This window comes from Paroedura picta, chromosome 8 (assembly GCF_049243985.1).
Source record: "Paroedura picta isolate Pp20150507F chromosome 8, Ppicta_v3.0, whole genome shotgun sequence".
Taxonomy (NCBI): Eukaryota; Metazoa; Chordata; class Lepidosauria; order Squamata; family Gekkonidae; genus Paroedura; species Paroedura picta.
This window is the reverse complement of record NC_135376.1, coordinates 96,289,112-96,316,703: the sequence shown is the minus strand read 5'-3', so window position 1 is coordinate 96,316,703 and position 27,592 is coordinate 96,289,112. Positions and strand designations below refer to the sequence as shown.

Sequence of the window (27,592 nt, the reverse complement as noted above, 5' to 3'; positions counted from 1 at the left end):
ATTGGAATCAAGATTGCAGGGAGAAATATCAACCACCTCAGATATGCGGATGATACCACTCTAATGGCAGAAAGTGAAGAGGAACTAAAGAGCCTGTTGATGCGGGTGAAGGAGGAGAGTGCAAAAGTTGGCTTGAAACTCAACATCAAGAAAACAAAGATCATGGCATCCGGCCCTCTCAATTCCGGGCAAATAGATGGGGAAGAAATGGAGATAGTGACAGATTTTATTTTCCTGGGCTCCAAGATCACTGCAGATGGGGATTGCAGCAGAGAAATTAAAAGATGCTTGCTCCTGGGGAGGAAAGCTATGGCAAATCTAGACAGCATCCTAAAAAGCAGAGACATTACCCTGCCAACAAAAGGGCGTTTAGTCAAGGCTATGGTCTTCCCAGTTGCAATGTATGGCTGTGAAAGTTGGACCATACGGAAGGCCGAGTGTCAAAGAATTGAGGCTTTTGAACTCTGGTGCTGGAGAAGACTCTTGCGAGTCCCTTGGACTGCAAGGCAAACAAACCGGTCAGTCCTAGAGGAGATCAGCCCTGACTGCTCCGTAGAAGGCCAGATCCTGAAGATGAAACACAAATATTTTGGCCACCTCATGAGAAGGAAGGACTCCCTGGAGAAGAGCCTAATGCTGGGAGCGATCGAGGGCAAAAGAAGAAGGGGACAACAGAGAATGAGGTGGCTGGATGGAGCCACTGAAGCAGTTGGTGCAAACTTAAATGGACTCCGGGGAATGGTAGAGGACAGGAAGGCCTGGAGGATCATTGTCCATGGGGTCGCAATGGGTCGGACACGACTTCGCACCTAACAACAACAACAATTTTGGAATTCACAATCTTGAGGAAAAGAAAAGCTATATGTAGTTAGACTGGACTCAGGAAAACAAATTTTAATAAACTTATAGAGTTGGAAGGGATCTCCAGGGTCATCTAGTCCAACCCTATGCAGAATGCCAGAAATTCACAACTACCTGCCTACCCCAATTCCATGCCCAGATGATGCCCCCCCCCAACCCAGAATCCCTGGTCAGTCTAGTATGGAGGAAATTTGACTTCTGACTCCAAAGTGGTGATCAGCAATTCCCTGGACATGCATGATCATAAAAACTTAAGGAGCTGAAAGAGGGGTGGGAGTTTCTTAAAGGTGAAATACTGAAGGAACATTCACAAACAATTCCCTTAAGAAGGAAAAAATGGAAAGAGCCTGAAGAAGCCAGAGTGCTTCCATAAACAGCTTTCAAAAGATTTGAGGAATAAAAATGAAGGAGGGCCTTATATCCAAGGATGAATATAAACAAATAGCCAATGCTTGTAGGGACAGTGTTAGAATAGCAGAAGCTTGGCATGAGCTTAGGCTAGCGAGAAATGCTAAACACAATGAAATAAGTTTCTTTAGTTATGTTCAAAGCAAGAAAAAGAGCAAGGCCATGGTAGGACCATTGTAGGGACATAAAAGGGAAATTATAATAGGTGAGGAATAGAGGGCTGGACTGCTCAGTTCCTATTTCTCCCCAGTCTTCTCTGGTGAGGGGAATCCTGCTCTGTGTGTCCAAATCACATCATGTGATGATGGATGAGAGTTGCAGCCGAGGTTCACTGCAGAGGTAGTTCACAAACACCTAGTCCCTTTATGAATCTGGGCCAGATGAAATGCATCCTAGGATACAAAACAAACAAACAAAAAACTTGCAGATGTAATTTCTGAACTGCTGCCCATTATTTTTGACAATTCTTGGGGGACAAAAGTGGCAGAAGATGGGAGGAGGGCCAATGTTGCCCCTATCTTTGAGAAGGGGAAAGAGGAGGATCTGTGTAACTACTAAGCCATCAGCTTGATGTTTATAGCTGGCAACATCTTTAAACAGCCCCGTGGCGCGGAGCGCCACGGACTGAATAAAGCAGTAAGGGCTGTGTGGGAGGAGTTAGGGCGGGCCCTGTCCGGGATAAAAACTCGGAGGGGCCAATCAGGAGCCACAAAGCAGCTCCTGATTGGCCCCTCCGAGTGTCCATCCCACCCCAAGCAGCCAATGGGGAGCCGCACTTCGCCGCCCAGGGAATATGGCGGAGGCCGCTCCGCTGGCCTGGAGAAGGCTCCAGAGAGCCTCGGGTGGGGAGTGGCCCGGCCAGCCTTCTCCCAGCCGGCGGAGCATTGCAGGCAGGGGGGGGGGCGGCTGCGTAGGAGGGCCAGCCCTTCAGTCCATGCAGCTGGCTCCTTCCCCCCCTTTTCTGCAAAGCGCCCAGGTGACCTCGCAGGAGGAAGCCTGCCTGCCTGCCTGTCCCCTCTTCGCGCCGGCTCGGAGACCACCCAATGTCCTCCCTGCCGTGGTGGGTGCTCCGGAGCAGGCGCACTGCGCTCGCTCTCCTGCGCATCTGGCTGCTGCTGCTCCAGCCATGCGCCGCCGACTACTGCAGCTGGAAGGGCAGGTAAGCCGCGTCGCTCAGCTTGGCCGGGGCCTCGCAAGGAAACTCGGGTGGGGGGTGGCCCAGGCAGCCTTCTGCCAGAGAGCCACGGGTGGGGAGAAGGCTCCAGAGAGCCACGGGTGGGGAGAAGGTGGGGAGAAGGGGAGAGCCACGGGTGGGGAGAAGGCTCCAGAGAACCTTCTCCCAGGCCATCTAGCGCCCATTTCATTTGCATGTGAAATGGGCTTTAAATCTAGTCTTAGAATAAATCATCAAATAGTTGGTCCTTGAGCAGCTAGAACAGATGGCTGTAATTACTAAGAACCAGCACGGCTTTCTCAAGAACAAGGAATGTCAGACTATCTCTTTTTTTGAGAAAGTTACTATCTTGCTGAATCAGGGAAATGCTGTGGCCATGGCTTACCTCAATTTCAGTAAGGCTTTTGATAGGGTTCCACATGATATTCTTATTAACAAGTTTGTAGCATGCAGCATGGATCCTATTACTGTTAGGTAGATTGCTAACTGGTTGACAGTTTGCACTCATAGGGAGCTTGGAGAAGAATGACAATGGAGTGCTTCAGGGATCTATCTTGGGGCCTGTATCGTTCAACATATTTATAAATTATTTGGATGAAGGAATAGAAGGGGTTCTTATTAAATTTGCAGGTTACACCAAACTGGGAGGGGTAGCAAACACAACTGAAGAAAGCAACAGAATACAGGATGATCTTGACAGGCTGGAAAACTAGTCTGAAATAGATAAAATGAATTTCAATAGTGATCAATGTAAAGTTCTCTAGGTAGGAAAAATCATTATAGGTTATGGCAGGGGGGAGTCAACCTGTGGTCCTCCAGATGTTCATGGACTACAATTCCCATGAGCCCCTGCCAGCAAATGCATAGACATCTGGAGGACCACAGGCTGACTACCCCTGGGTTAGGGGATACTTGTCTTGGCAGTAATATGTGAAAAAAGGATTTAGGGGTCTTAGTAGATCATGAGTCAGCAGTGTGACTAAAAAGGCAAATGGGATTCTGTGCTGTTTCAAAAGAAGTATAATGTCCAGATCACAAAAGGAGATGGTTCTGCTTTACTCTGTTCTGGTTATTGTGTTCCATTTTGGGCACCATAATTGAAGAAGAATGTAGAAAAACTGGAGCGTGTCCAGAGGAGGGCAACTAAAATGGTGAGAGGTTTGGAGACCAAGCCATATGAGAAAAGGTTGAGGGAGCTTGGTTTGTTTAGCCTGGAGAGAAGACAACTAAGAGGTGATATGTTAACCTTCTGCAAGTACTTGAAAGTATGCCATGGAACAGAGTTGTTTTCTGTTGCCCCAAAGCATCAAACCAAAACCAATGGGTTGAAAGTAGTTCAAAAGAATTTTTGGCTAAACATCTGGAAGAAGTCCCTGACAGAGTAGTTCCTCAATGGAACAGGCTTCCTCAGGAGGTGGTGGGTTCTCCGCCTTTGGAAGTTTTAAAGGACAGGATAGTCATCTGACTGAAATTGTGATTCTATGAATTTAGGCAGATTGTGAGTGGGAGAGAAGGAAAGGTTGTGTCAGTGCTTGGCTCTTGTGGCCCCTTCTTGCATGGCCAGGGAAATGTCCATTGCCACTTGGGGTCAGAAGGTAAATTTTCTCCAGGCCAAAGCATTTTTAAATCAAAATTTATCTCATCTGTTAAAAACAAATGCTCTCTGCTTTTCATATAAGAAGCGTACCTTTGCTTTGGCATTCTTGAAGAGGGTTCACAATCGGAGGACGGAAGAAACTGGATACAAGAAATCCAAACAAAACCCTCAAACTGAAATGTGCGTTCTCTGTGGGGTGCCAGTGATGATCTAAATGAGCCAGTTTCGCAATTTGAAAGAACCACTGTGGAAAAACCTCCAGAGAGTTCACAAGTTTCTGTGCTGGAATGTAAACATTGCAGGAGAGTTACGTAACAAGGACAGCCCCTCAGTCTCTTAACCTTTTCATTCAAGTCGATCAGAGCAGGATCTGCATCCTTTAGTTTACATCCGTCTAATGCAGAAATTGTTATCTGATGCTGGGGCAAGCCTGGCTTCCAAGAATTTCATGATTAGAAGCCGATGTGCTGTGTTTATTACAGGCAGGGGGTTGTTTTCTGAAAAACAAATGCGGATTTAGAAGCTGCGCCAATCATTAGGTAACCATGAACTTTTGCTCTACGCCGAGGGTGGCCAAGCTGTGACTCTCCAGATGTCCATGGACTACAATAACCATGAGCCCCTGCCAGCGCATGGGAAATGTAGTCCATGGACATCCATAAACCTGCAGTTTGGCTACCCCTGGTCCAGGGTCTCAGGCAGAGGTCTTTTCCTCACCTACAGCCTGCTCCTTTTAATTGGAGATGCTGGGGATTGAACCAGGAGCTCTCTGCATGCCAAGCAGACGCTCTACCACTGAGCCATGGCCCCTTTGCAGATTCTTATCCAGCACATGCATCATAGGAACTGGAAATTTGTCTGGACTTTGGACGTTCTTACTGCATGCTGAAGTTGTGAACAAAGTTTTGTTTATAAGGCACAGCGGTGTTCACTGTCTTGCAAATGAAGTCATACCTTAGGGCCCAAGATGCTAGTCAGACCAGGAGCATTGCATTTCGGTCGACAAACAGGGCGTTTGACAAAATGCCATTTAGACAAAAACAGGGCATAGCGCTCCCCCAACCTTGTGGCTCTGAAAGGTGCTGCTGGATTTGAATCCAGCTGCCTTGTGACGTCCAGGTCCTGTGTACCTGAGAGACCACCTCTCTATCGACACCCCCCAAAGAACACCTCGCTCGGCTAACACTAACCAGCTGGTGGTCCCTGCCTGCAAGGAGGTCTGTCTGGCCTGAACAAGGGCAAGGACATTTCTCATCTTGACCAGGGGTAGTCAAACTGCAGCCCTCCAGATGTCCATGGACTACAATTCCCATGAACCCCTGCCAGCAAACGCTGGCAGGGGCTCATGGGAATTGTAGTCCATGGACATCTGGAGGGCTGCAGTTTGACTACCCCTGGTCTTGACCCTCCCAGAGAACATCTGAGCCCTGCCAGAACTTGCACGGTTCCACATGGCCTGCAAGGTAGGGCTCTTCTGCCAGGCTTCTAATTGGGGCCAGCAGAACAGTAATTTCTGCCAGCCCCTCCCTGTCAAAAGGAGGTCCTGAGCCCAGGCCGTCTCTCCAGAAGAATCCAAGACCAACGGAGACTGCTGAAGCTGCGACTCTGTTTTTCATACTGATGCGATTTTAAATTTTAAACTTTCTAGATTTCAAATTAATTTTAACGAACCCCTTTACCTGCCAGTGTTATTCAACATAATGTATACCGCCCTGAGCTGGTTCACTGGAAAGGGCTCTATAAAAATCAAATAAATAAATACCACAATGAGATCTTATCACCTTCTTTGTGTATAGAGAAAGACAAATTTGTTTTTAGGCAAAAAAGATTCCGTGTCAGGCAAATTCAGGTATAATGTTAAAGTAATTTTTTTCTTCTTTCTGTCAGAATAATCTGCTATTCCTTCACTATGTGCGTTATATTATAGATTCCCCTGAAGAAGCATTTTTGCTTAATACATGGAATTCTTAACTTGAACAATAAAGTATCTTTTATTTTCTATTCCCCCCCCCCCCCATGAATGGAGTGGCTGTTCTGTTTTCTCTCTCCACATTTATGTGAAGGCTTTTCTGCACTCTCATTTACCTCATTTATACATTCCTCTTTCATGGGGGGGTCAGTTCTGCATGAGTTTTGCTCCCTCTTGTGGTCAATTTGATATTGTATTGGTCCAGCATAAAATCCTGCCATTTCAATAAGTTGGGAGCTATGCTTGACATAAACCAATGTAATATCAAATTGACCACTAGAGGGGGAAAACACGTGTGGAACACCCCCCCCCCCCTCCAAAGAAACAAGAAAGCAGAAAAGCCCTGTGATAGGATGCTGGCCTAGATGGACTACTGGTCTAATCCAGCCGGGCTCTTCTTAAGATTCAGATACAACCACTTGGAATCCCAATGAAAGCGGCACTGGAAATAAACCAAGCAGAACACACCGTTCCTTTTGCAGCATTTTAATACATCATTAAATGGCTATAATACTAGAGGCGAGCCATATACTATCTGGCAAATAAGGCACATGTCGGAATGCCATTTTATGGACAATCCACAGCAGAGGCTTCGACGCTCTTTGAAGCAACACAGTTGAGCGGCGTCTGGCACCTCTGAGGTTTCTGTCCATAGAAATGTTATTTTTTTTAAGCTGTACAAGTCAATTACCAGTTACAGGAGAGAAAAATTATACAACTGAAACTGAAAATAAGTCAATGGGTACAGTTAGGGTATTTTCTTCCTTTAAAATTCATCAGTAATCAAACTAATCTAACTTTCAGAAATTAATAGGATAACAGGGTTAGTTTTATACAATGTAGTGATCATTGCTCTAAATAACGTTTCAAAGGGAACTGCAAGTCCAGGAGATGATTGAACCGGATTCCCATTTTAGCATTTAAAAACAACACAAAAAACACCTGAAAATATAATGGCACTATGTGAAACCATAAAGCATAAAATGCAAACGATATGTGCACATGCATATTCTATCAATCTATGAACTCTTAAAATAACGCACAAGATGCCTACATCAATTTGACCCTCCCTTTCTTTGTGATGGACAATGACTGACAGAACGGGTTGAAGGATAATACTGCAGATCTCACGTTAGGGTTGTGTATTTCCCCCGCCGAAGCGTCCGTTCCAACCTTTGGGATGCTTTGGTGGCAGAAATGCACAACTCTAGTGAGCATGGCGTTTCTCTGTTCGCCCTCCCTGAGGGGAGAGAGCATAAAAACGAACAAAATAACAAACAAGAGAACCCTGTCGCAGAATTTCGGAAAACAAAATAGAGGCTCCCGGGGTCTTTTCTCACATTAGGATGGACGCAGCCACGGTTGCTCCATGTACATGCAACAGTAATCTGATGCCCAGCTTGGTTTTCTGCCAAGCCGACCTGTGATGATCACATCTCACCCCCGTACAGTTTGTGTCCGCTTAAAAAGAAAAAAGGCGTGTCCTTGAGCATCGTAATGTGCAAAACAGCCCTTGGAGTCCCTGCAGCTTAATTCTAACACTCTGCACTGGAGTCTATGCTGTGCCAATATAATGTGTTGATCCAGCAACCCCCGTAGCCCCAGAAGTTGTCATGGGACAGTTTTGGAGCTATTCGTATGTTTTCCCCAAGGCAATAAAGTGATTGCGTAGCATCTGATTCCCTACCAAATCAGACATGGCTTCTCTACAAAGGCAATCCTCTTCAAAATACACATATAAATAAACTGAATAAGCATATTAATATAAGTTCTAAACACTCGAGTAACATACTGGTTACCTAATACTGATATTTTCATCCAACCAAAGAACAATAATATGGCTTAAAGAATTGCAAGGGGTTTTCTTCTTCTTCTTCTTCTTATTGTCAGAATTATGTACCAACTTTCATATAATATTCTATGTAGACAATATTTCCTTCTTCATGTAGTTCTGTTGCATACTTTATACAGACAAAAAGCATTGTAAAAAAACAAAAAAGAAAAAAAGCAAATTCCTTCCATAAATATTTTCTTGAGGATACACCCTTAATTTTGTATAATACTTAAGAAAACTCTTAGCTCTGTTAGTATTCTAGTAAAGAACTGAGGCCCTTTTTTTGTGAAAGCAATAGAGTTGTAAAAACACATTAAAAAACCCAAACAGAACAAACAATAGTTTTTTTTAAAAAAAGGCCTTCAAATATATACAAAAAAGGTTACTGCAAAGAGTTTCCAGATAACAATTCAGTATTACAAAGAAATATTTGTAACCATTCAAAAATTTTAAACATCTAAAAAGGTTTTCCAAAATACACACACAGTATTAAAAAAAACAAACAGAAAGGAACTCTATGTCAAGTATAACTCAAGATAAATACACATTTGCAAGAGAAACCGTAAAGTATTTCATAACAAGGGTAAACATTTAATATCAATTGACTACATCTATTAACTGCACACGATTGTCCCTTTGATATTCATCCTAAGAAAACGCAAACCTTCATTTGTATAGCTAAAATTTTGATAGGCATTACTGAGTGCTTTACCCCCCTGATAGATCCCCCCTCTCCCGTGGCAGTGGTTTTTGTAGAAATAAAACAAGACAGGCACAGAACCCTCAGCCGAGCGTAGAAATACTCTTTCAAAAAAACCTCTCTGTATGGGTCGTTCTGTCGCTTGACTTAGGAACCCAGGATCAGCGAGTTCACATGTTCACAAGGCCTCCTAACAGATGACTTAACACAGAGGAGGGCAAACTGTGGTCCTCCAGACGTCCATGGACTACAATTCACATGAGCCCCTGCCCGGATCAGCGAGTTCACATGTTCACAACGCCCCCTAATAGATGACTTAATGGAGGGGTGAGCAACCTGTGGCCCTCCAGATGTCCATGGACTACAGTTTCCATGAGCCAGTTTTCACGAATGCTGGCAGGGGCTCATGGGAACTGTAGTCCATGGACATCTGGAGGGCCACAGGTTGCCCACCCCTGACTTAACGCGTACGACTTTCCGGTCCTTTAAAACAAGGATGTTCTGTTTAATTAAAGGACACTGTTGGGGGCAGCCCAGCCAAACTGCTAACATCTCCACGGATCAAAAGTGATGCTTCGTATGAAATCAGGAGTTGGTCCACCAAGACCAGCGTTGTCTGCTCTGCCTAGCAGCTGCTCTCTGGGGGGCTCCAAGAAACGCTTTCCCTGGGCCAGCCACCTGAGCTCCTTCGGAAAGAGAACCACATAAACAGGGCTTGTACGCTTAGAGTGCTCTCTCTACACGTGCTTAGAGGGGGGCTTCAAAGTGCTTGTTGTGGCAGGATCACGGCCACAAGCAGTCCCACTAGCCTTATTCTGAAAGGAACAAGGTACAATCCCACTTTTTAAATGTTAAGGCTGAAGCCAAGCTAGACGGGGAAGCGAGCCAAGCCAGCTGGCTTCGATGGTACAATGACGGAGCTCGGCCATTGACTCTCGCCAGAAGCGCTAGCAATGGGTGCTGGTTAGCCCAAAGCTCTCTCCCTGGGGTGCAGGAGGAGACGTGGGTGAGCCAAGAAACGTCCGAGCCCTGAGGAACAAATGGCGCTTAACTGTCCTGGACCCCTGGCCACCAGTGGCCTTCATGGGGGCATCAGGAAGTCGCCCATGAGCCACATGGCCCTGATGAAAGCAGCCCCAGGGGACCCTCAATCAAGCCAGGAAAGCAGCATTTCTGAAGCTGGTGGTCAATCCTTCCCGTGTCTGGTTTTCCTAGCCTAGCCTCCCAGCTGTCAGTTGCCCCATGCAAATAGCATCACAGGTACTGGGACATTTCCCTTAGAGGGCAAAGGCGGGTAAAAGACTGGAGACCACTTCTCTGCCAGTGCTGCCTTGCCCACCCAGTTCTGGCCCGGTGACTCATCTCATTTGGCCTAATTCTCAAATCACATTTTAGTTAAAGCAGAACTTGCAGGAAAAAATGAAATGTGGCTCAGCCGTTGAGAAGCAAATAGGCCTCACTGGAGGGCCACAGAAGGTCTGATGGCAGAAGACCAGAGAAGGTCAGGTGGGGGCTTTTCTGCTTTAGACAGCTCGCATCCTGCGTTTTCGCACAGACCAGTGGACACTCGTTTGGGGGTCACCAGGGAAGCACCTGGGTCACCACTTCATGCCCCAATGGGATGGACTCACAAGGCCACTTCTGGGCTAAAAGTCGGGGAAGTTTCCAGCTACGATTTACGGGAAGTGAGTTAGGCCCCTGGCTGGGCTGTGGGGAGGCCAAGCCTGTGCAATCCTCCACATGCAACTATTGGCCCAACGGTTCAGTGCGTAGCAAGCAAACCAGGCCTTGTTTTAAGTGTATGCTCTAAAATGGCCGCCAGATTTTCAAGCTGTTTTGATAGCAAACATTTTTTGTTTTTTCCATAAATGGACATGAGCTAACAGCGCAAAAATGTCACTAGAAATCACTCACACATAGGCCAAGTACTAGCTACAATCAGGGGTGGTCAACCTGTGGCCCTCCAGATGTCCATGGACTACAATTCCCATGAGGCCCTGCCAGCGTTTGCTGGCAGGGCCTCATGGGAATTGTAGTCCACGGACATCTGGAGGGCCACAGGTTGACTACCCCTGAGCTACATGCATAGTTTCATGGGAAAATACAGGAATCCCCACCTTCAGTTCGAACCATTGCTAGTTTTTGCCTACCAGATCTGTGGCGCTGGAGAGGATTCTGCTAACATGTTTTAAGAAATGCTGTAGATCAGGACTGGCTGAACTGTAGTTCTTCAGACATCCATGGACTACAATTACCATGAGCTCCTGCCAGCATGTGTTGGCAAGGGCTCATGGAAATTGTAGTCCAGGGACATCTGGAGGGCCATAGTTGGGCCACCCCTGCTGTAGATGGATTACTTTACAGCTGTCTGGGCCAGCATAATCCTTACAGTTGCTGCCTCGCTCCTCCTCCATACTGGAAGACAGCAAATTAAACGAGGGGCTAAAGTTTTCAAAAGACCCTTGGCCGTCTCTACACCCTTGCAATAAGTACCATGCCAGGGCTAACTCACAGGGCAATCCTTGACTTAATTACACCAGTCAAAGCCCACTGAAATCAAAGGGCTCGGGCAAGAATAACTGTGTGTAGGATTGCACTGAAATAACTTTTCTCAGCAACAAAATGGAAGTGGAATCAAAAGCCCTGATCTCTCTCTCTCTGTGTGGGGAGGAATCTCTTATATTCTGCTCAATTCTGCTTCTCTCCCTCGATCCTGTAAATAAAGCAGAGCTAGGAGGTCTGAGTATTTTTCTCTGCCTAAGTGCTCACACAAACAAGATTTAGGGCCGAAAGGAATTCCCTGCATTGCTCATAATTTCACCTTGCCGCACGGATAATTTCACCTTGCCGCATGAATCCAAAATTAAAAGCTATCTTACTGCTCTTTCCAAGGTGAAGATATTTACTACCCCTGTGAGGTAGGCTTTAGTGACGGACATGACACCATTTTACTGGGGCCTAGGAGACCTCACGTTTTCCCTAAGTGAACAGAGTGGGCCAGAATCGTGCTAGCTAGGTAGCGTGATGGGCCATCTGAATTTTTCCGTGGTTTTAACAAAAATGGCCTGTGAGAGAGCTGCCTGGCATCAAAGGGGCAAACAAAAAGAATTTATAGCACTGGCCATGTTTTGTCTTGCTTGTGCCAAAGCACGTTATTGGAATAAAGTACAGACAAGGAGGGTGTACCCGTTCCTTGGGCAGGTTTTGTGCAAACAGGTTATGGATGGACTCTCTCCTCTGACCCTCCCTGCCCACAACTGGTGGGTTGGAGATGGACAATAGTTCCCTTCCTCCAGGAGAGGAAGAGTCCAGCAATCCCTTAAAGACTAACAACATCTGTGGTGGCGTTTGAGCTTCTGTGAGTCACAACTCGCTTTTTCAGATACTGAAAAGAGCATCCGAAGAAGTGAGCTTTGACTCACGGAAGTTCCTGCCCTGCCACAACTACTGTATTGCAGGTGCTAGAACTTAAAACATTCCCCTCCTGTAAGTGACCACATAAAGAATCCCAATCTACCTGCCATTCTCTACTGAAACTGGTGTGACGTGTTGTTCTCCAACCATTGGGACTGGATCCTGTCCAAAACCTCTGCCGACTCAAGGAACTTCCTTAGAGGAGCAGGACTTCTCTGCCCCGCGTTCCCACTGTGGCCCCAAATGACCACAAACTGTTACTCCCAGGGGACCCAGCGAGAGACAGGGGTAGAAAATCTTCCACAGGAAGAGGAACAATTGACAAAGATGCTCTCCCTGCTCAGAAATTTTCCTCAAGCTCCAAATTATTGATTTAAACAGTGCCTTTAAATAAATAGTTATAACCACCACCCTCCCCTCTGCCAAACAGAGGGGAGAGGGAGCTTTCTATGTACTGTTTTTCAAAGCAAACGCGAAGAATTTGTTTGCTTTCTGACCAGGCTTCCTTCTTAACACTTACAGTGAAACTGTTAAACTCCCCTTCATCTATACAGTCCTTTCCTAAAAAATAAGCTTTTGTATGAAACTTTTGTATGAAACTCTCAGCAGGTAGGAAATTAATAATTTTCTCATTTAGGCAGGCTAATGGATGTTTTACTTAAGGTTGGGGGATTGATCTATCCCTCAATATTTAAAGTGAATTTGCTTCTCCCCTGGCCTGTTGGCAAGCTGATTTAGTAATCCTGCTTGGTCCATCATGCAGGGTCATTAAATGACTATCTGCTATACCCTAAGCAATGTTTTGCTTGGGCATCAAGTTCTGTGAGTCAGCTTTTACTGAAAAAGGGGCCAAACAAGTGGCCGGAGAAAGCAAGTGAACCACCTGGCTTCATCCTGCCTCAACCAGTTCTATCACAGGCCTACAATGCTGCCTTCTACTGAATCAGACCATTGGTCCACTGAGGTTAAGACCATCTACTCAGACTGGCAGTGGCTCTCCAGGGTCCCAGGCAGAGGTCTTTCACATCAAGTATTAAATGTTCCTTTCAGCTAGAGATGCTGGGGATTGAACTTGGGACCTTCTGCATGTCAAGGAGATGCCCTGATTCTGAGCCCTTCCTCATTTTTTGCACTCTGGTGCCCTAAGTTCAAGGCCTATTAAGATGGCAACAACAAATGAGGCAAATGAAAGGCTTCCAGCCCCATATCATGGCTGTCCTCCCCAAGTCACTTTTTCCTGACCAAATCAGATGGAGCTTCCCTGGTCTGGTCCTCCGCTGTCTCCTCGGCTGTGGGCGCCACCCTGGAGGTTCTCAAATACACCCAGGCCTCTTCCCAATTAATCTGGGCACAGCCATAATATGGTTTTCTGCGGGGCCGCCACATGTCTTTGGTGGGGAGAAATAATGGCATCATGCACAAAGCATCTTTCAGCCACAGATGAGGGTGAAATCTTTTTTCTAGAGCTCCTTAAGGCAGGTTCAGGTACACCTCTTGAGTAAACTATGGATCCTGATTGAAACTGGAAGCCTCTGAACGGAACACTGAAGTTTTTATTTTGAGGTGTATAATTTTGTTGAGGTGTGGAGAAGGTGGTACATCTCCCTTCTTCAGTGCCTGTGGGCGTGAAGATTGGGGGGGGGGGCAGTTAGAAGCCTGGCCTCTCCTTACAGGAAGCAGCAAGGCCTCTCTGCTCTAGGAAAGGGATGGGCAAAACTGAGTATCTGACTGAAATACTGATGGAGAAGCCTGCTTTGAGTGGTGGGAAATAGATTTAGCCCTGTGGATTCCATTTGTTCTGCTATCTTTCCACCTTCATATTTCGCTAAGGGGTAAGTGGGCGGAGAGTGGGTGGGGCCGGTCCGGGTGAGGAGCCAATCCCTCACCAGGACAGACAGCAGTTCTAGCCAATCGGGTGAGGGCACAATCTAGGCCCTCACCAGGACAGGCCAGAAAGCGACTGGGAAGCGGCAGGACACTGGGAGTAAAGAAGGAAGCCTTCCCCTCGGGCCTAGAAGCACACCCGGGACCTCAGAGACCCTAGATGTGCTTCTAGACCCGAGGGAAAGGCCGCGCCGCCACCAGGGGGGAGGGGGGGAAGCAGGCCTTCCCACCGGGCCCAGAGATGCCTCACCAGGGGGTAATGCCGCCTCTATGTGTCTGCTGAGCGGCCACGGCGGGGCTTTGAAAGCCCGTTCTCACAAACAGTCTGAAGTAGCAGAACAAAATTTGAGGCCAGTGGCCACATTAAGACCAACAACAAAGTTTTATTCAAGGCGTGAGCTTTTTGTGTCTGAGGGAGTGTCCCTGCACACAGAAGTTCACACCTTAGATGCAACTTTGATGATCTTAAAGGTGCCATTGGACTCGAACTTTGGTCTTGCATAGCAAGTACATACAAAAAGGAGTAATGAGTCAGGGACACACTTACTCCAAAGTAGGTTCCTTTGATTCTGAAGTGGAACATGTTTCTGAATAACTGTGTTGCGGGAATGATGGAATACAAAAAAGCGGAATTCCCAGCTGACCTCTCGTGTCCTGCTCTACCATTCCATGTTCATGCAAACCACTCCCTCAAACAATCATTCACTTTTTCCTTTGAACCCTCAAGTTCTGCTAGTCTAAGCCCCGCTAAAAGCCCCACTTCAGTGGTCTAGGAGGCTTAGTGAGCACGCAACCACACGGAACTTTTGAACCAACCTTAAAGTAAAAAATAATGGATACTTCCCCTCCCTCCCCACTGGGTACATAACCAAGTTCTCTCTCCCTCCTATTGCCTTATACAAGTACAAAGTTGGGGTTATTGCTTTGAATGCCCATGAAAGCCATTTTGCAGAAGCCGTTAATACCATCTGTCTATAACCCCCATGCAGTTATACACCTCTCTTAGCACGGCAATATTCTCTCTGGGCAGAATACTGGAACTGTGTAAACAATGGACAGAAACCATGGATGGTTCCATCGTGAAGGCCAATGGGCTCCATCCCCCAAGAGCGACTACTAAAACCACCCCCACTCTTTCCAGTGTGGCTTCCGCAAGGTGCCACATGCCAGCCTCGTGGAAAAGAATGGAGGGCCCTTCCATTGCAAGAGCTGGGTGACGCACACCCAACATCTGTTTCATATATCATATATATATAAACATCGCATAGTCCTATAAATACAACTTGCATGTATACACATACACAGGAAAAGGGTTACATTCTATTAAAAGTAAGGCATATTATTAGTTTATTGATAGGCAATATTGGCGAAGTCTGGGGTGCTCGTCTGCTATTTTCTCTCCCTTCCCCTTCCTTTTGGCTGTGTGTGCTACAAGAGCATCCCGAAAGGCGGCAAGCAGAAGCGATCCCCCTTGGTTCACTGCACACGGCGGCAGTAATACCCCAACACTTTGCATTTCTCGCACAGATGCTGAGGGTGTTCTTTGCTCTGATCGGAAACATCCAGGCCATCAGGCTTTTCCAAAGGTCTCTACATAGGGGGAGAAAAAGAGACATTTCTGTAAATATTAGCATGGAATAACCCATAACCACTTTTTATAGGGTGTACAAAAACTGGCTTGCGGGTCTAGAGGGCTGTTCACTGATTCATGCTTGTGACTGTTTCCGCACTGGGAACTTTGCTGCTCTGGCTCCTCTGTGGTGGACAAGTTACACTGGGCCCTGTGGGAGCAACCTGCCCCAGCTCAAACTCCAGCCTGCAGGCCAGCGCAAAGCCTCTGGTGCGGAAATGCAAATGCAAAAGTGAAAACATTCTTCTGGGATAGCAACTAGCCTTCAATGAACTAGGAAGTCTGTAACTCTGTATAGAAGTTAACTGGGAAGTATTCCAAACTCCAGTGACCCCAAATATTCATGAATTGCTGTCTCTTCTTCAAAAACACCACTATACTCATATGACAGCAGAGAACCTCCTTACTACAAGCTGCTATTCTAGGCCTGTCTTTTCTTGGCTCTGACCTGTGTGTCAAAGATCTTCAAAAAGTAAAACATTTAAAGGGTATAATGTTATTACAACAAAATGGATGCAAGGCCAAAGGGGCCATGTGAATAAGGACTGCATCAAAACCAGATTCTCCGCCTTTTTATAACAAGTTTTTTGTGATTTTGTAGTCATTTGTGCTTGCTAATGGCTATGCAGCATTTCTACATTATTAATAAGAAGCAAAACATTGGGATATCCTCATCCCTGCCCCTAGGAGTTTACATGGTTTTTCATTATTGGATGGCAAGGAATTTACAGTAAAAGAGGATTTTAAAAAATGGGTCTTGAATGGCTGTGGAAAGATACTTGTATGCATCAATTTATTCTGTAAATTGTGACAAGGATGATCATACTTTATGTAACTACATTTGACTTGCATGCCTGTTTTTCATAGATGGTCACTTTATTCACAGGTTTCTGTACCTGCCGTTTGTTTATTCGATTTGTATCCTGCCACTCCCCAATGGGCTTATGTCGGGTAACATAGTCTTAAAACCCCATTAAAACACCCCCATTAAAAGACTTAAAAACCCATAACATGGCGGATAATCTCCCAACCTACTTCCCCATCCAAACTAGAAGCGTTGAGAGCATGGGGAGGCATGATGTCCACAGGCCCACAACCTCCCTTTGCTGAGGGGGGGGGGGCAGCCGACCTCCTCCGCTGGTCCCAGCCTCAACCATAAACCGGCGGAAGAGCTCCGTTTTGCAGGCCCTGCGGAAAGATGTCAAATCCCGCAGGGCCCACAGCTCACTCGGGAGCTCATTCCACCAGGTAGGGGCCAGGACCGAAAAGGCCCTGTTCTTGGTCAAGGCTAGGTGCGCTTCCCTGGGGCTGGGAATGACCAATAGGTTTTCCCCCGCAGAGCATAAGGCCCTGCAGGAAACATAGGGCAGTAGGCGGTCCCACAGGTATGGCATGGGTATTTCAGATCATGACTCAGCAGGTTGCATTCGGGGACTTTTCTTTCTAGAACAGAGAAGGATTCTCCATTTACTCAATACTTGTTGTTGTTAGGTGCGAAGTCGTGTCTGACCCATCGCGACCCCATGGACAATGATCCTTCTTTGGATAATGTATATTTGAAGTAATGTAAAAGAGATTTTTTTCTGTTCTGTTGCATTGGAAGTATGGAAGTTTTATTGATTTTTACTATTTGGTATGATAGAATTTAAGAGAATACCGATGTTGAATAAAGTGGATTAATGTATGAGAAATTAGTGGAAGGTATGTGTGATGTTGAATTCCTGGGTTCATTCTATAACATGGTTTTTTACTTGTATATATGGTTTTGAAAAGCATTTGTTGTATTTTGACATAGACACAAACCACTGATGAAAAGTATGGTCTTGATAGAGGGTGACAAATCCGGACCCCATTCTGGCATGTGGGGAACTTATGAAATCAACAGACAAGTTCTAAGACAAAAAACTGCATTGCTTTTATTGTCACACTGTTTGTTGATCTTTTCCTCACTTTCACACTCTGTGGATCATCTGTCTTTTTTTCTAACTTTTTCTCAATGTAGTGATAACCGCCAGCAGCCCTTTTCATCGATGGCAGTACTACTAGGCATGTACAATTTAGTTCGGATTGTCTGAAAGGTGTCTGAATCAATGTTGATTTGGGCACTTTTAGGACTAATGTGGTCTGAATTGGCAATCCCTTGAAGTTAAATGGCCGCCTTCTTTCTAATAAGAGGGGTGTGTGGTGCTATGATGTTGTGGACTGTATGGCATGCTGTCAGGGGCTCATGGGAATCGTAGTCCATGGACAACTGAAGAGAAACAGTTTGGCCACCCCTGCTGTATGGCGTACGAATGCTGTTCTGTGTGAAGAGAGGACAGTTGTTGGTTTCCTCGGGGCCTCAATCAATGGCTTTGGTGGAACAACACTGTGAAAAATGTTTTAAGTCCCGAAGGGCTCCGATTTTATCTGGAAGAACATTCCGTTGTGGATTCATGTGGTTAAAAGGAGACGAGAAGGTGAAAGAGATCCAATTGGAATATGAAGGTACAGCTGTGGCCAATATAGATTCCATATTCATGTTACGCACCAGTTTAAGCAAAAAGAAATTTACGTCTGAGAGGTGAAAAGGCCCAAAGTAACACAGGAAAGCAGCTCCGAACCTCGGCTCACTTGCGGACTGCTTCTCTGCTGGACTGCTCGTGGCGAATCAGGTAATGGTGCGGGGAAATATTTAAAACTTCTGTCGCTTTTGCTGATAGCCACACATGTAGATGGCTTGAAAAGGGGATGAGACGGATTCATGGCAGAGAGGTTTATCAGCAGCCACAAGCCGTGATGATGAAAGGGGGTCTCTCCACTCAGAGGCAGCAAACCGGAGCCAGGAGGCAACATGAAGGGAAAGCCAGAGTTGGGTTGGGTGCTTTTGCGTGCCTCGGCTGTTTCGGCGATTGTGGAAGCCCAGGAGGCCAGCACCACGGAGGGGAGGGGCGGCGCTGGCGCCGCCCCTCCCCTTCGTGGTGCTGGCCGCCTCGAGCTTCCACGATCGCCGATACAGCCAAGGCATGCCAAACTGGTTGGCTACTGTGCAAGATGGGACCAATAGTCTGATCCAGCAGAGCTCTTCTTATTACACGAAGCCCTCCGCCTCCATGTCCTGTTGTTGGTCTTCCAGAGGAATTCGTTTGCTCCTGTGGGAGGCAGGATGCTGGACTAGACCACTTCTCGTGTTCTTCATACAGGACAAGAATCTTGCTAAGCAAGAGAAACGCCTTTCGGGTGCCCCATCTTGGAGTTTGCAAAAAATCTGCCTGGGGAATTACTTTGATTGCATCAGGGAAATAAATGTTTCACATCCCCCTCACCCAGCAAAGCGTTTCAGCTACCAGCTGCCTGAGCCTGGACTTAGTTCTGCAGCTGCTATCACCCAGAAAGTCAGAAGAAACTGAGAATGTGGCTTGATCAGATGCCAATTGGGGAGCAGCCACTGACAGCCATGCTCTGCTAGAAGGGGGGGGGAAGGGGGTGATAATACAGAGGTTGGCATTCAGAAGGCTGGGTGGTGAGGCTCCAAGAATGCCAGGGAAAGGGATATGCATTCCAGCTGAATTGTAGGCCTGGGGTGACGTCAGGAGAAAAAGGGCAACAAACTGTGAGCTGGAACAACCTTCTGCAAAAGGGGTCACCTTGTTTCTGTTAAAGGGCCATGGGGACTTTGGGAAAAATAAAGCTTAAACTGAGCACGGCAGGAAGCCAGGCGGTAAAGGTCAGTTTGGAAACTTCCCCAGAGCCATGTAGGGGGTGGGCTTTGTTGATCTGCAGAATTACAGCTGCAGTCCTATGCATGCTTGCACAGTAGAAAGTGCATTTTGGATGAGTAGGATTTACCTAGGAGTAAGCATGCAGAGCCTCCAGCAGTATTTATACGGGCATACATAAGAAGTTGGAGGCATGTGTATGTCGTTCCCAAACATCTCTTCTAAATTAACAAATGTAGAGCCCAGAGACACCTTTAAGACCAACAAAAAAGAAGAAGAAGAGTTGGTTCTTAGATGCCGCTTTTCTCTACCTGAAGGAATCTCAAAGCGACCTACAATTGTCTTCCCTTTCCCTACTCACAACAGACATCCTGTGAGGTGGGTGAGGCTGAGAGAGCCCTGATATTCCTGCTTGGTCAGAAGAGCTTTATCAGGGCTGTGGTGAGCCCAAGGTCACCCAGCTGGCTGCACGTGGAGGAGGAGCAAGGAATCAAACCCGGCTTGCCAGATTAGAAGTCTGTGCTCCTAACCACCAAGCTGGCTCTTATTCAAGGGATGAGCTTTCTAATGCCAAGTACTCTGCAATCAGTTCCTTGATATTTACATCCCTCCCTGCCTGCCTGCCTTGAGATATCTTGAGGTATAGACTTCGTGAGAACAGTGGATGGGGTAAATCACAGTGAAAAAGGCAACATTTTTAACTTGGTCATTTGGCTCCTGACAGTGAGAACTTCATCACCGCCAATTATGAAAGCTAGAGAGAGAGAGAGAGAGAGAGAGAGAGAGAGAGAGAGAGAGAGAGAGAGAGAGAGAGAGAGAGAATGAGAGAGAGAATAGAGCAGAGCGGGCTTTCTCAACCAGGGTTTTCTGAAACCCTGGGGTTTCTTGACAGCCCTGGAAAGGTTTCCCAAATGGGTGGGAGTTAATTAATTTTTCAAATATATACATTTGTTAAACATTTATCAATTGATATGACCATATATGGTCATGTCACCCCCTCCCAAAATGGCCAAGGATGGGCATGTACGCTTCCCCAACGTGTTCTGCATAATTTTGCACCACTTCTGCGTTTTGCACCACTTCTGAAGCCTGAAGAGGTTTGTCAATGGTAAAAAAGTTGAGAAAGACGGGAGTAGAGGCTCTGAAAGCTGAAGGGTAACGAGGTCAGAGTGTGTAATCCTCAGCTGGGGGACTACTCCCTGGCACCCTCTTAGAAGGACTCCTCGCATTGCTGGCCAATGTTTAGCACTCTTTAGTTAGCACAGTTTTGATACTCCATAGTTTTGATACTATGTGTGCTCCTCTTTATGCATAACCTTTCCAAAGCTTTGTACATCTCCCAGTCTTATTTTTCTACCACTGAATCCATAACAATGTTGATTTAATGCAGCAAGGGAGATTCATGTGTATGACTATTACGGATGCTTTCCACAATGTTTATCCGGTGACTGTTGAATGAATGCAACTCATGGGGATTGGGCTGAAACAAAAACAGGCACCCCCCCACAAAGTTTATCATAAACTCCATTTGCAGTTGCTAGACTCTCAGCATGTTGATTGCATTTGGCTTGCTTCCTGGGATGAAGCCAGGAAGAGTCTCATTCTTGATCTGGTGGTATTAGGAAGGAATCTGCCAGGAAATCCATTGATAAAGTCCTCCGTGCTTCATTTTACAAAATTGAGGGCCATTCTGCACAGAAAAAAAATGGCCTTACGCCAGCACAATAACGTAATGCTAAAAAAAAAAAAAGAACACCTCCTGGAATTCCTCACCTGCTGGCTCCTCTGCTGCTGTCTCATGCTTTCTGCCATTTTGCACGCCTGCTTGAAATGGCAGAAGAGGGGAACACACTCTTCTCTTCCACCTGTCAGTCAAGAGAGGTGGCCAATCACCTTTCTCCCTCTTTTAAAGGGACTGTGATGCCAGCAATTTTTTTTTCTTAAATGAGACTTATATGTTTAAATGCGTATGTATCTATTCATAGGGCTCCTTTTACTGCAAGCCTTCTTTCTTTCAGAAATTGCACTGGGGGGGTGGGGGGATTTTTTTTTTAACTGTAAGAGTGTGTAAATGATGAAGCGCCAGCTCCCACACCTGCGAAAAAGGTCTTTCTGATACATCAAATGAACAAATATGCATTGCTACTGGTGTTTTCGGATTTTTAAAAAACAGTTTTTAAAGGGAAGCACCAACACAACAGTTTATTGGCTGTTCTTTTTGACTGATGGAAAGGGGTGGGAGTAAGTGCGGAAAAATATCGCCTCCTTTGTTGCGATTCCGGCAAGACTGGAAATTTGTGTGTTACGAGAACAGTACTAGTGGGAGAGCCTTTTCCCCAAGAAAAATGGCTGTGTGCCTTACAGAGAGCTGCCGCTATTAATTGCAGCCCTTTTCGATAGCAGATTTACCTACATTGGCGGTTGTGCGGATTCCCCTGCAAACGCTTTAAAATGGAAGATGTTGCTTGAGGTTTGCTGTTGGAACGCAGGATGTTCATGACGTTGTACAAAATGCCAAAAATATGGCGTTTACAAAAGGTAACAATATCACTGTTTTTATTGGGTACAGAATGGCTCTGAGCCTATATAACAATTGTTGAAATACTGATGATTTTGTTCCAGCAATGGCTAGGGACAAAAAAGGTGGTATTAAGGCAGGGCTGAAGAGCCTCTTGTGGCGCAGAGTGGTAAGGCAGGAGACATGCTGTCTGAAGCTCTGCCCATGAGGCTGGGAGCTCGATCCCAGCAGCCAGCTCAAGGTTAACTCAGCCTTCCATCCTTCTGAGGACGGTAAAATGAGTACCCAGCTTGCTGGGGGGTAAATGGTAATGACTGGGGAAGGCACTGGCAAACCACCCCGTATTGAGTCTGCCATGAAAACACTAGAGGGCGTCACCCCAAGGGTCAGACATGACTCGGTGCTTGCACAGGGGATACCTTTACCTTTACCTTTAGGAGAAAAGATGGCCCATGTGGAGTGAGTAGGTGATTATTAGTACAGGATCACGTAACTTATATATTTTTTATATTTTTATTTTTGGATTTAAATTCTTCTCTGGGGACTCATGGTGGCTTAGAATAAAACATTCATAATTTAATAAAACCCTAATAAATCCCCTGAAACTAACCCTCCAAGAATGGCAGCTAAAAAGATGCCCTTTACCCCTTGAGCAGACTAACCGAGGGGTGGGATGCAACAAGTGCTGCAGGCTGAGAAGGGGCCACATTGATCTTTGCTCTGGTCTCAACCCAGGACTTGTTGCCGCCCCTCCTCCCTGTGCCATGACGCTGGCCTCCTATGCACCGCCTCGGGCTTCGGTGACTGCTGAGATGGCCGAGATGACTGCTGAGGTGGCCCTAATGTGAAGCCCTCCTTGTCAAAAGGCACCACCACTTGGCCCCTCCGACTCTCTAAAACTCTTGGCAGGTGTCAGGAAAGGTGTCAGTGGGCTCTCTGGCCCCCACAGGCACCACGTTTGGGACCCCAGCTGTAGGCATCACCCCTGGGATCATTGCAGTCTCTGATGAGTTGTGCCCTGTCCGACAAAAAGAATTTAATGCCACCCCTTATGTTTTTCAACTGGCACAAGAATAAAAGCCCCCCCCTAAAGAAAGCAAGAACCTCTTTTGTTAAAAACTGTGATGACTTGACCCTCCATGCCAGAATAGTAGAATTTTTTTTAAACAAGTATAAATCACACAGTTATACTGGAAAGTCTAAACAAGAAGAGTTGAGTTTGTGGGCATAAGCGTCCAAGTGGTCCTAGATTCCCAGAGTTGTGGGACCAACGTGAATGAAAAGCCATGCAGGTCAGAAGATCTGGAGAGGCTACGGGCAAAACTGTCCTCTTCTGTCAGTGTGGCTGTGCTGACGGAAGAACCAGAAAGGGTGAATTCCGGCTCCCCACAGGTGGCTAATGGGGCACGTGTTCTGTCACTCCAGGAATTAACTACCCCAAGGATGTACAAGGCGTCTCTTAAAGAAAACTCCAGCAGCTGTTGATTCAAGTCCACAAAGGGCTTGTGAGAGGTGCGCATCACTAAAAGCAGGGAGCTACAACTAGGGTTTATATAGGCAGCCCCCATCCCCCCCTTCACACACAAATTGTGCGCCAAAATCTGTTCCAACCATGGCTGGGCTTTTATCATCGAAGAGAGAACCAAACAGAGCATCCACACCCAAGTGCCAATAAGCCAGTGAGGCCACTGGGCACTTTAGATGCAACACAAGAAGAACCTCAGAGAAAGGAGCAGGGAAGCCACCCTGGAGCAAGATGGAGAACAGGAGGCTAGGCAGTCCTGAAAAACCAGGAAACCAGAGTAAACTCCTCGGAAAGATCAGGCAAGTAGCACACCCAAAATTCACTACAAACAATTGGGGGAAGGTTACATGACACTTGCCCACCCTTAGAGCTTCTCCTTACCCCATTTCGTCAAGGTGGGTGGGGACAGGATTTCCCTCGAAGCCCAACAGAAAGATCAGAGACTGCACATCTACAGCGTCCACCAATTTGTTCTCAGCCTCCGGAAAAACCTTTGCTTGGTACCAAGCACTGGAGGTGACCCCTATGTATGCGGGAGCCCAGGATGCCCGAGAGCTCAAAGTGGATATCCTCATTAGCCATGGAGAATCACTGTTCTGGGGCCATTCGTCAGGTGGTAGTACTTTTTAAAGCAGGCTGAAATGGAAGACTGGGCATATTTTTATACGAAGGAGGCAGGCACACCCTGACTGCCACCTTGCTGAAAATCTTAAATGGACTCACAAACTTGTAACTCAGTTTTTTGCTCAAATGCCTGATTTTCACATTCTTGGTAGAAATGTAAACCTGGTCCCTTTTTCCCAGGCCAGGTGCAGGAGACCTCTTGCGATCAGCCCACCTACAGCCTGAACCACCTCCTCCCAGGAGTCCCGTATCTTTGCTGACCAATCCTCAAGGACTGGGGATACCCCCTCCTGATCCCCTGGTGGGAGCATGAGAGCAAAGGAAGGTCATGGCATGGAGCTGTAGATCATTTCTGAGAGACCCCTGTATTTTGGGGGGGTGGGGGGCGTACTGTATGCATACTCTGCCAGGGGGAGTATCACCACCCAGTCATTCTGTTGGTAGTTGATGGAGCATATCAGGTCCTGTTTCAGCACCTGATGAGCCCGTTCGGCCTGGTAGCAGGGGGCCTTAGCCTAGGGGTCTGGCAACTCTTTGCCCTGGACTTCTAATGGTCTTCAGCAGGGGTAGTCAAAATGCGGCCCTCCAGATGTCCATGGACTACAATTTGCAGGAGCCCCTGCCAGGGGCTCCTGGGAATTGTAGTCCATGGACATCTGGAGGGCCGCAGTTTGACTACCCCTGGTCTTCAGCCTTGACCCATCACAGCCTGGTGTGTTCTGGACTCCAATATCTGCCCAGCCTTCCAGTTCTTCCCGTGCACATGCTTAACTACTCAGAGCTGCTGCTACAAGAGCCTTACCTGCTTGTGAGGATAGACGTTAATGTGGCACTTGATGCATTCCTGCCCCATGTTGGCCCAAGAGTTTCCGCTCATCCATTTTCTCTTGCATTTGGGACATTTATATTCACCAAAACAGCGCTTCTTCCCCTGGTATGGCGTCAGGCCTTCTCCTTTTGGACGGGCCTAAAAGATAAGAGGGAGGAAAAACACACACACCTGTTAGGATCTTCCATGTCCCCGTGACACTGGCCTCCTTCTCACTTTCAAAAGGATTTTCATTGGCAATGTCTGGTTTTTATTTGATTCACTTATTTACTTCATTATTCCCCACCTTTCTCCCCTGATGGGGACCCAAAGGGGCTTACGTCATTCTCCTGTCCTACATTTTATCCTCACAACAACCCCGTAAGGCAGGGTAGGCTGAGAGAATATGACTGGCTTAAGTTCTCCCAGCAAGCTTCCCTGGCATGAGTGGAGATTTGAACCCAGATCTTCCCGATACTAGAATGTGAACCAGGATTCAAAACTGTGCTGAGTTTATATTGACCAGTATACATCTAGATGAAAACAAATGATCTCTCTTAGACTGCAGTGTGTATGATAACTTTGCATTAGAATTTGGGTGGACCGAGAGGGGCAGGCTTACATTTAATTATAAATAATAATAATAATAATAATAATAATAAAAAAACAAACTTTGCTGCAAATCAAACTCTGGTGAAAATGCAGTAGTGCCCTACCTGTCCCTGGAACACCTGACTGCGGTGATCCATGTGACAGTCACCTCCAGGATTGACTTTTGTAACTAACTCTACACGGGCCTGCCTGGGAAATTGCGGCTGGTGCAAACTGCAGCCGCTAGGGTCCCACAGAAAGACCTTGGATCTTCCATATCCAGCCGGTGCTGAGGCAGCTGCATTGGTCTCCAGTTGTGGCCCCGATCAGGTTCAAGGTTTTGGTTGTGACCTTTAAGGCCCTTTGTGTCTGGGACCGCCTATCGCTTTATGCCCCCCACGTGAGGTGTGCCCGGCCTCAACCAGGGCCAGGGCCTTTTCAGTCCTGGTGGAATGAGCTCCCCAAAGAGCTGAGGACCACTGTTATGGTTCCGCAGGGCCTGCAAGACGGAGCTCTTCTGCCAGGTCTAGGGGCCCCTCCACATCCACATCTAAGATCTGCATTGGAATGATTGGCACCCCAGGATTTTTCCATGAGACGTTTCTCCTTTTGTTTTCCCTCTCTTTGGCTCTTTGGCTCTGCTGATTATGATTATGATTGGGTTTTTAATTTTTAATTTTCAATTTGTGTGGGGTTTTATATTTTAATTGTAATCTGCCACAAGACAAACCTTGATAGCAGCAGGATATAAATCTAAATAAATAAATAATATTGGAGTGATGCAAATGAACAAGATATGTATTGTTAAATACCTGCTTTATGCTTATCGTGTCTTCAAATACTAGTTCTGTAATACGTAACATGTAGTATTTTTCTTTTCTGAATAAAACATTTCTTTAAAAAAACTCTCGAAAAGCGGGAAGTGGGGCAGACAGCAATTAATCAGTACCTTAATTAATACAAGGGGAGCATCCTAAAGTACACCTGCCTGAAAATGATTTCCTCAACCTAGAAATTATTCCCAAATGAGAAGTAAGCAGATCTGTGTGGTAACGAAGCAATAAAGGAAAAACATGTGCAGAGTATTTGCAATATTGGCATACAGAGAAGAGTGTTATTAATAATAACTTATTATTCTTGGCTCAACTTTAGCTAGGCCTGCATATTTATGCCCCCTCAATCCTTTCAGCCTTCTGCAGTGAAGAATTTCATTTTTGGCAAAGAGAAATTGTGGAATTTGAACCTGCCTGAGCATTATGACTCTTCAAGATCCTAGCCAGAGGTCCTCAGTATTATTGAGCTCACGGGAAATGTGGGAATTCTGAAACAGCAGGGTGAGCAAAGCAACAAAATGGCTGCCACAAGAGGCGGAGCTAGCAAATAATGGCTGCTGTAGAAGGCACAGCCAGCCAAAATCCTTGTTGTCACAGAAGTGTCAAACGTGCAGAGAACTCACAACAGGCTTCTTAATTAAAGAAAGCTTTATTGGAAAGTACTACACGCCATAGGACTGAGAAATCAAATCTGACTAGAGTACAGATTTGCTTCTGCTTATCAATACAATTCTCCCGCCCAAAACTTGACAGTTCCCAAGGGAGGGGAGCCGGAGAAAAGACACATGTGTAAGAAAAACAGAAATACATTCTCATAGCCTTGAGGAGGTGACAACAAACCCAGGCTCTGCCGAGAGGCCACAACATGTGATAAGGTTACAAAAACAAATTATTCACTTTTATGGTTAGCAAGAATACAGGACCTGGGGCAACCAGGCGCCAAGCAATATAAAACAATATAACTGACATGGAGGAACTCAAGCTAATTTATGACAGAGATTCTACAATCCTGACATCCCTCCTCACTAAAAAGACCTCCCCCGCCCTAGCCCGCATCCACAGGACGGGGGCAATCAGGGAATGCGCGGTGGAAAGCTCGGAGGAGGCGAGGTGCCTTCACGTTCTCTGCCTCCACCCACTCCCTCTCCCCCGAAGGAAAATCCTTCCAATCTACCAAGTATTGGAGGCGACCCTTGTGCACACGAGAGTCCAATATTTGGTTGACTTCATAGTGAGTGTCTTTATCGATGTAGACCGGCACAGGTGTAGATAACGGAGGGTGCCACACATCCGGCACAGGGGCTCGTCGCAGCAGGCTGGAATGAAAAACCGGATGTACATTCCTGTAAGTTTTAGGCAAAGACAATTCCACAGTCACAGCATTGATCAATTTTACAATTGGAAAGGGCCCCACGTATTTAGGACCCAACTTCTTGGACTTTTGCTGACAGCGCAGGTTCTTTGTAGACAAGTAAGCGAGATCCCCCACTTTCCATGCGGGGGCTGGGGCCCGTTTCTTGTCAG

At 46.4% G+C, this 27,592-nt stretch overlaps 2 protein-coding genes across 2 annotated transcripts in view; one reads left to right on the top strand and one right to left on the bottom strand.

The window, feature by feature from the left end:
• Window positions 1–27,592, top strand: part of ANXA11 (annexin A11) — a 282,321-nt gene that overhangs the window by 13,981 nt on the left and 240,748 nt on the right. The window lies entirely within an intron of this gene.
• Window positions 6,480–27,592, bottom strand: part of ZCCHC24 (zinc finger CCHC-type containing 24) — a 158,400-nt gene continuing 137,287 nt past the window's right edge. The window contains exons 3-5 of the mRNA XM_077350884.1: window positions 24,639–24,803; window positions 10,614–15,431; window positions 6,480–10,496 (exon numbers count right to left, since the gene is read on the bottom strand). Coding sequence (XP_077206999.1) covers window positions 15,318–15,431; window positions 24,639–24,803 — 279 coding nt within the window. The 3' untranslated portion in view covers window positions 6,480–10,496; window positions 10,614–15,317. The remainder of the gene's footprint in view (window positions 10,497–10,613; window positions 15,432–24,638; window positions 24,804–27,592) is intronic.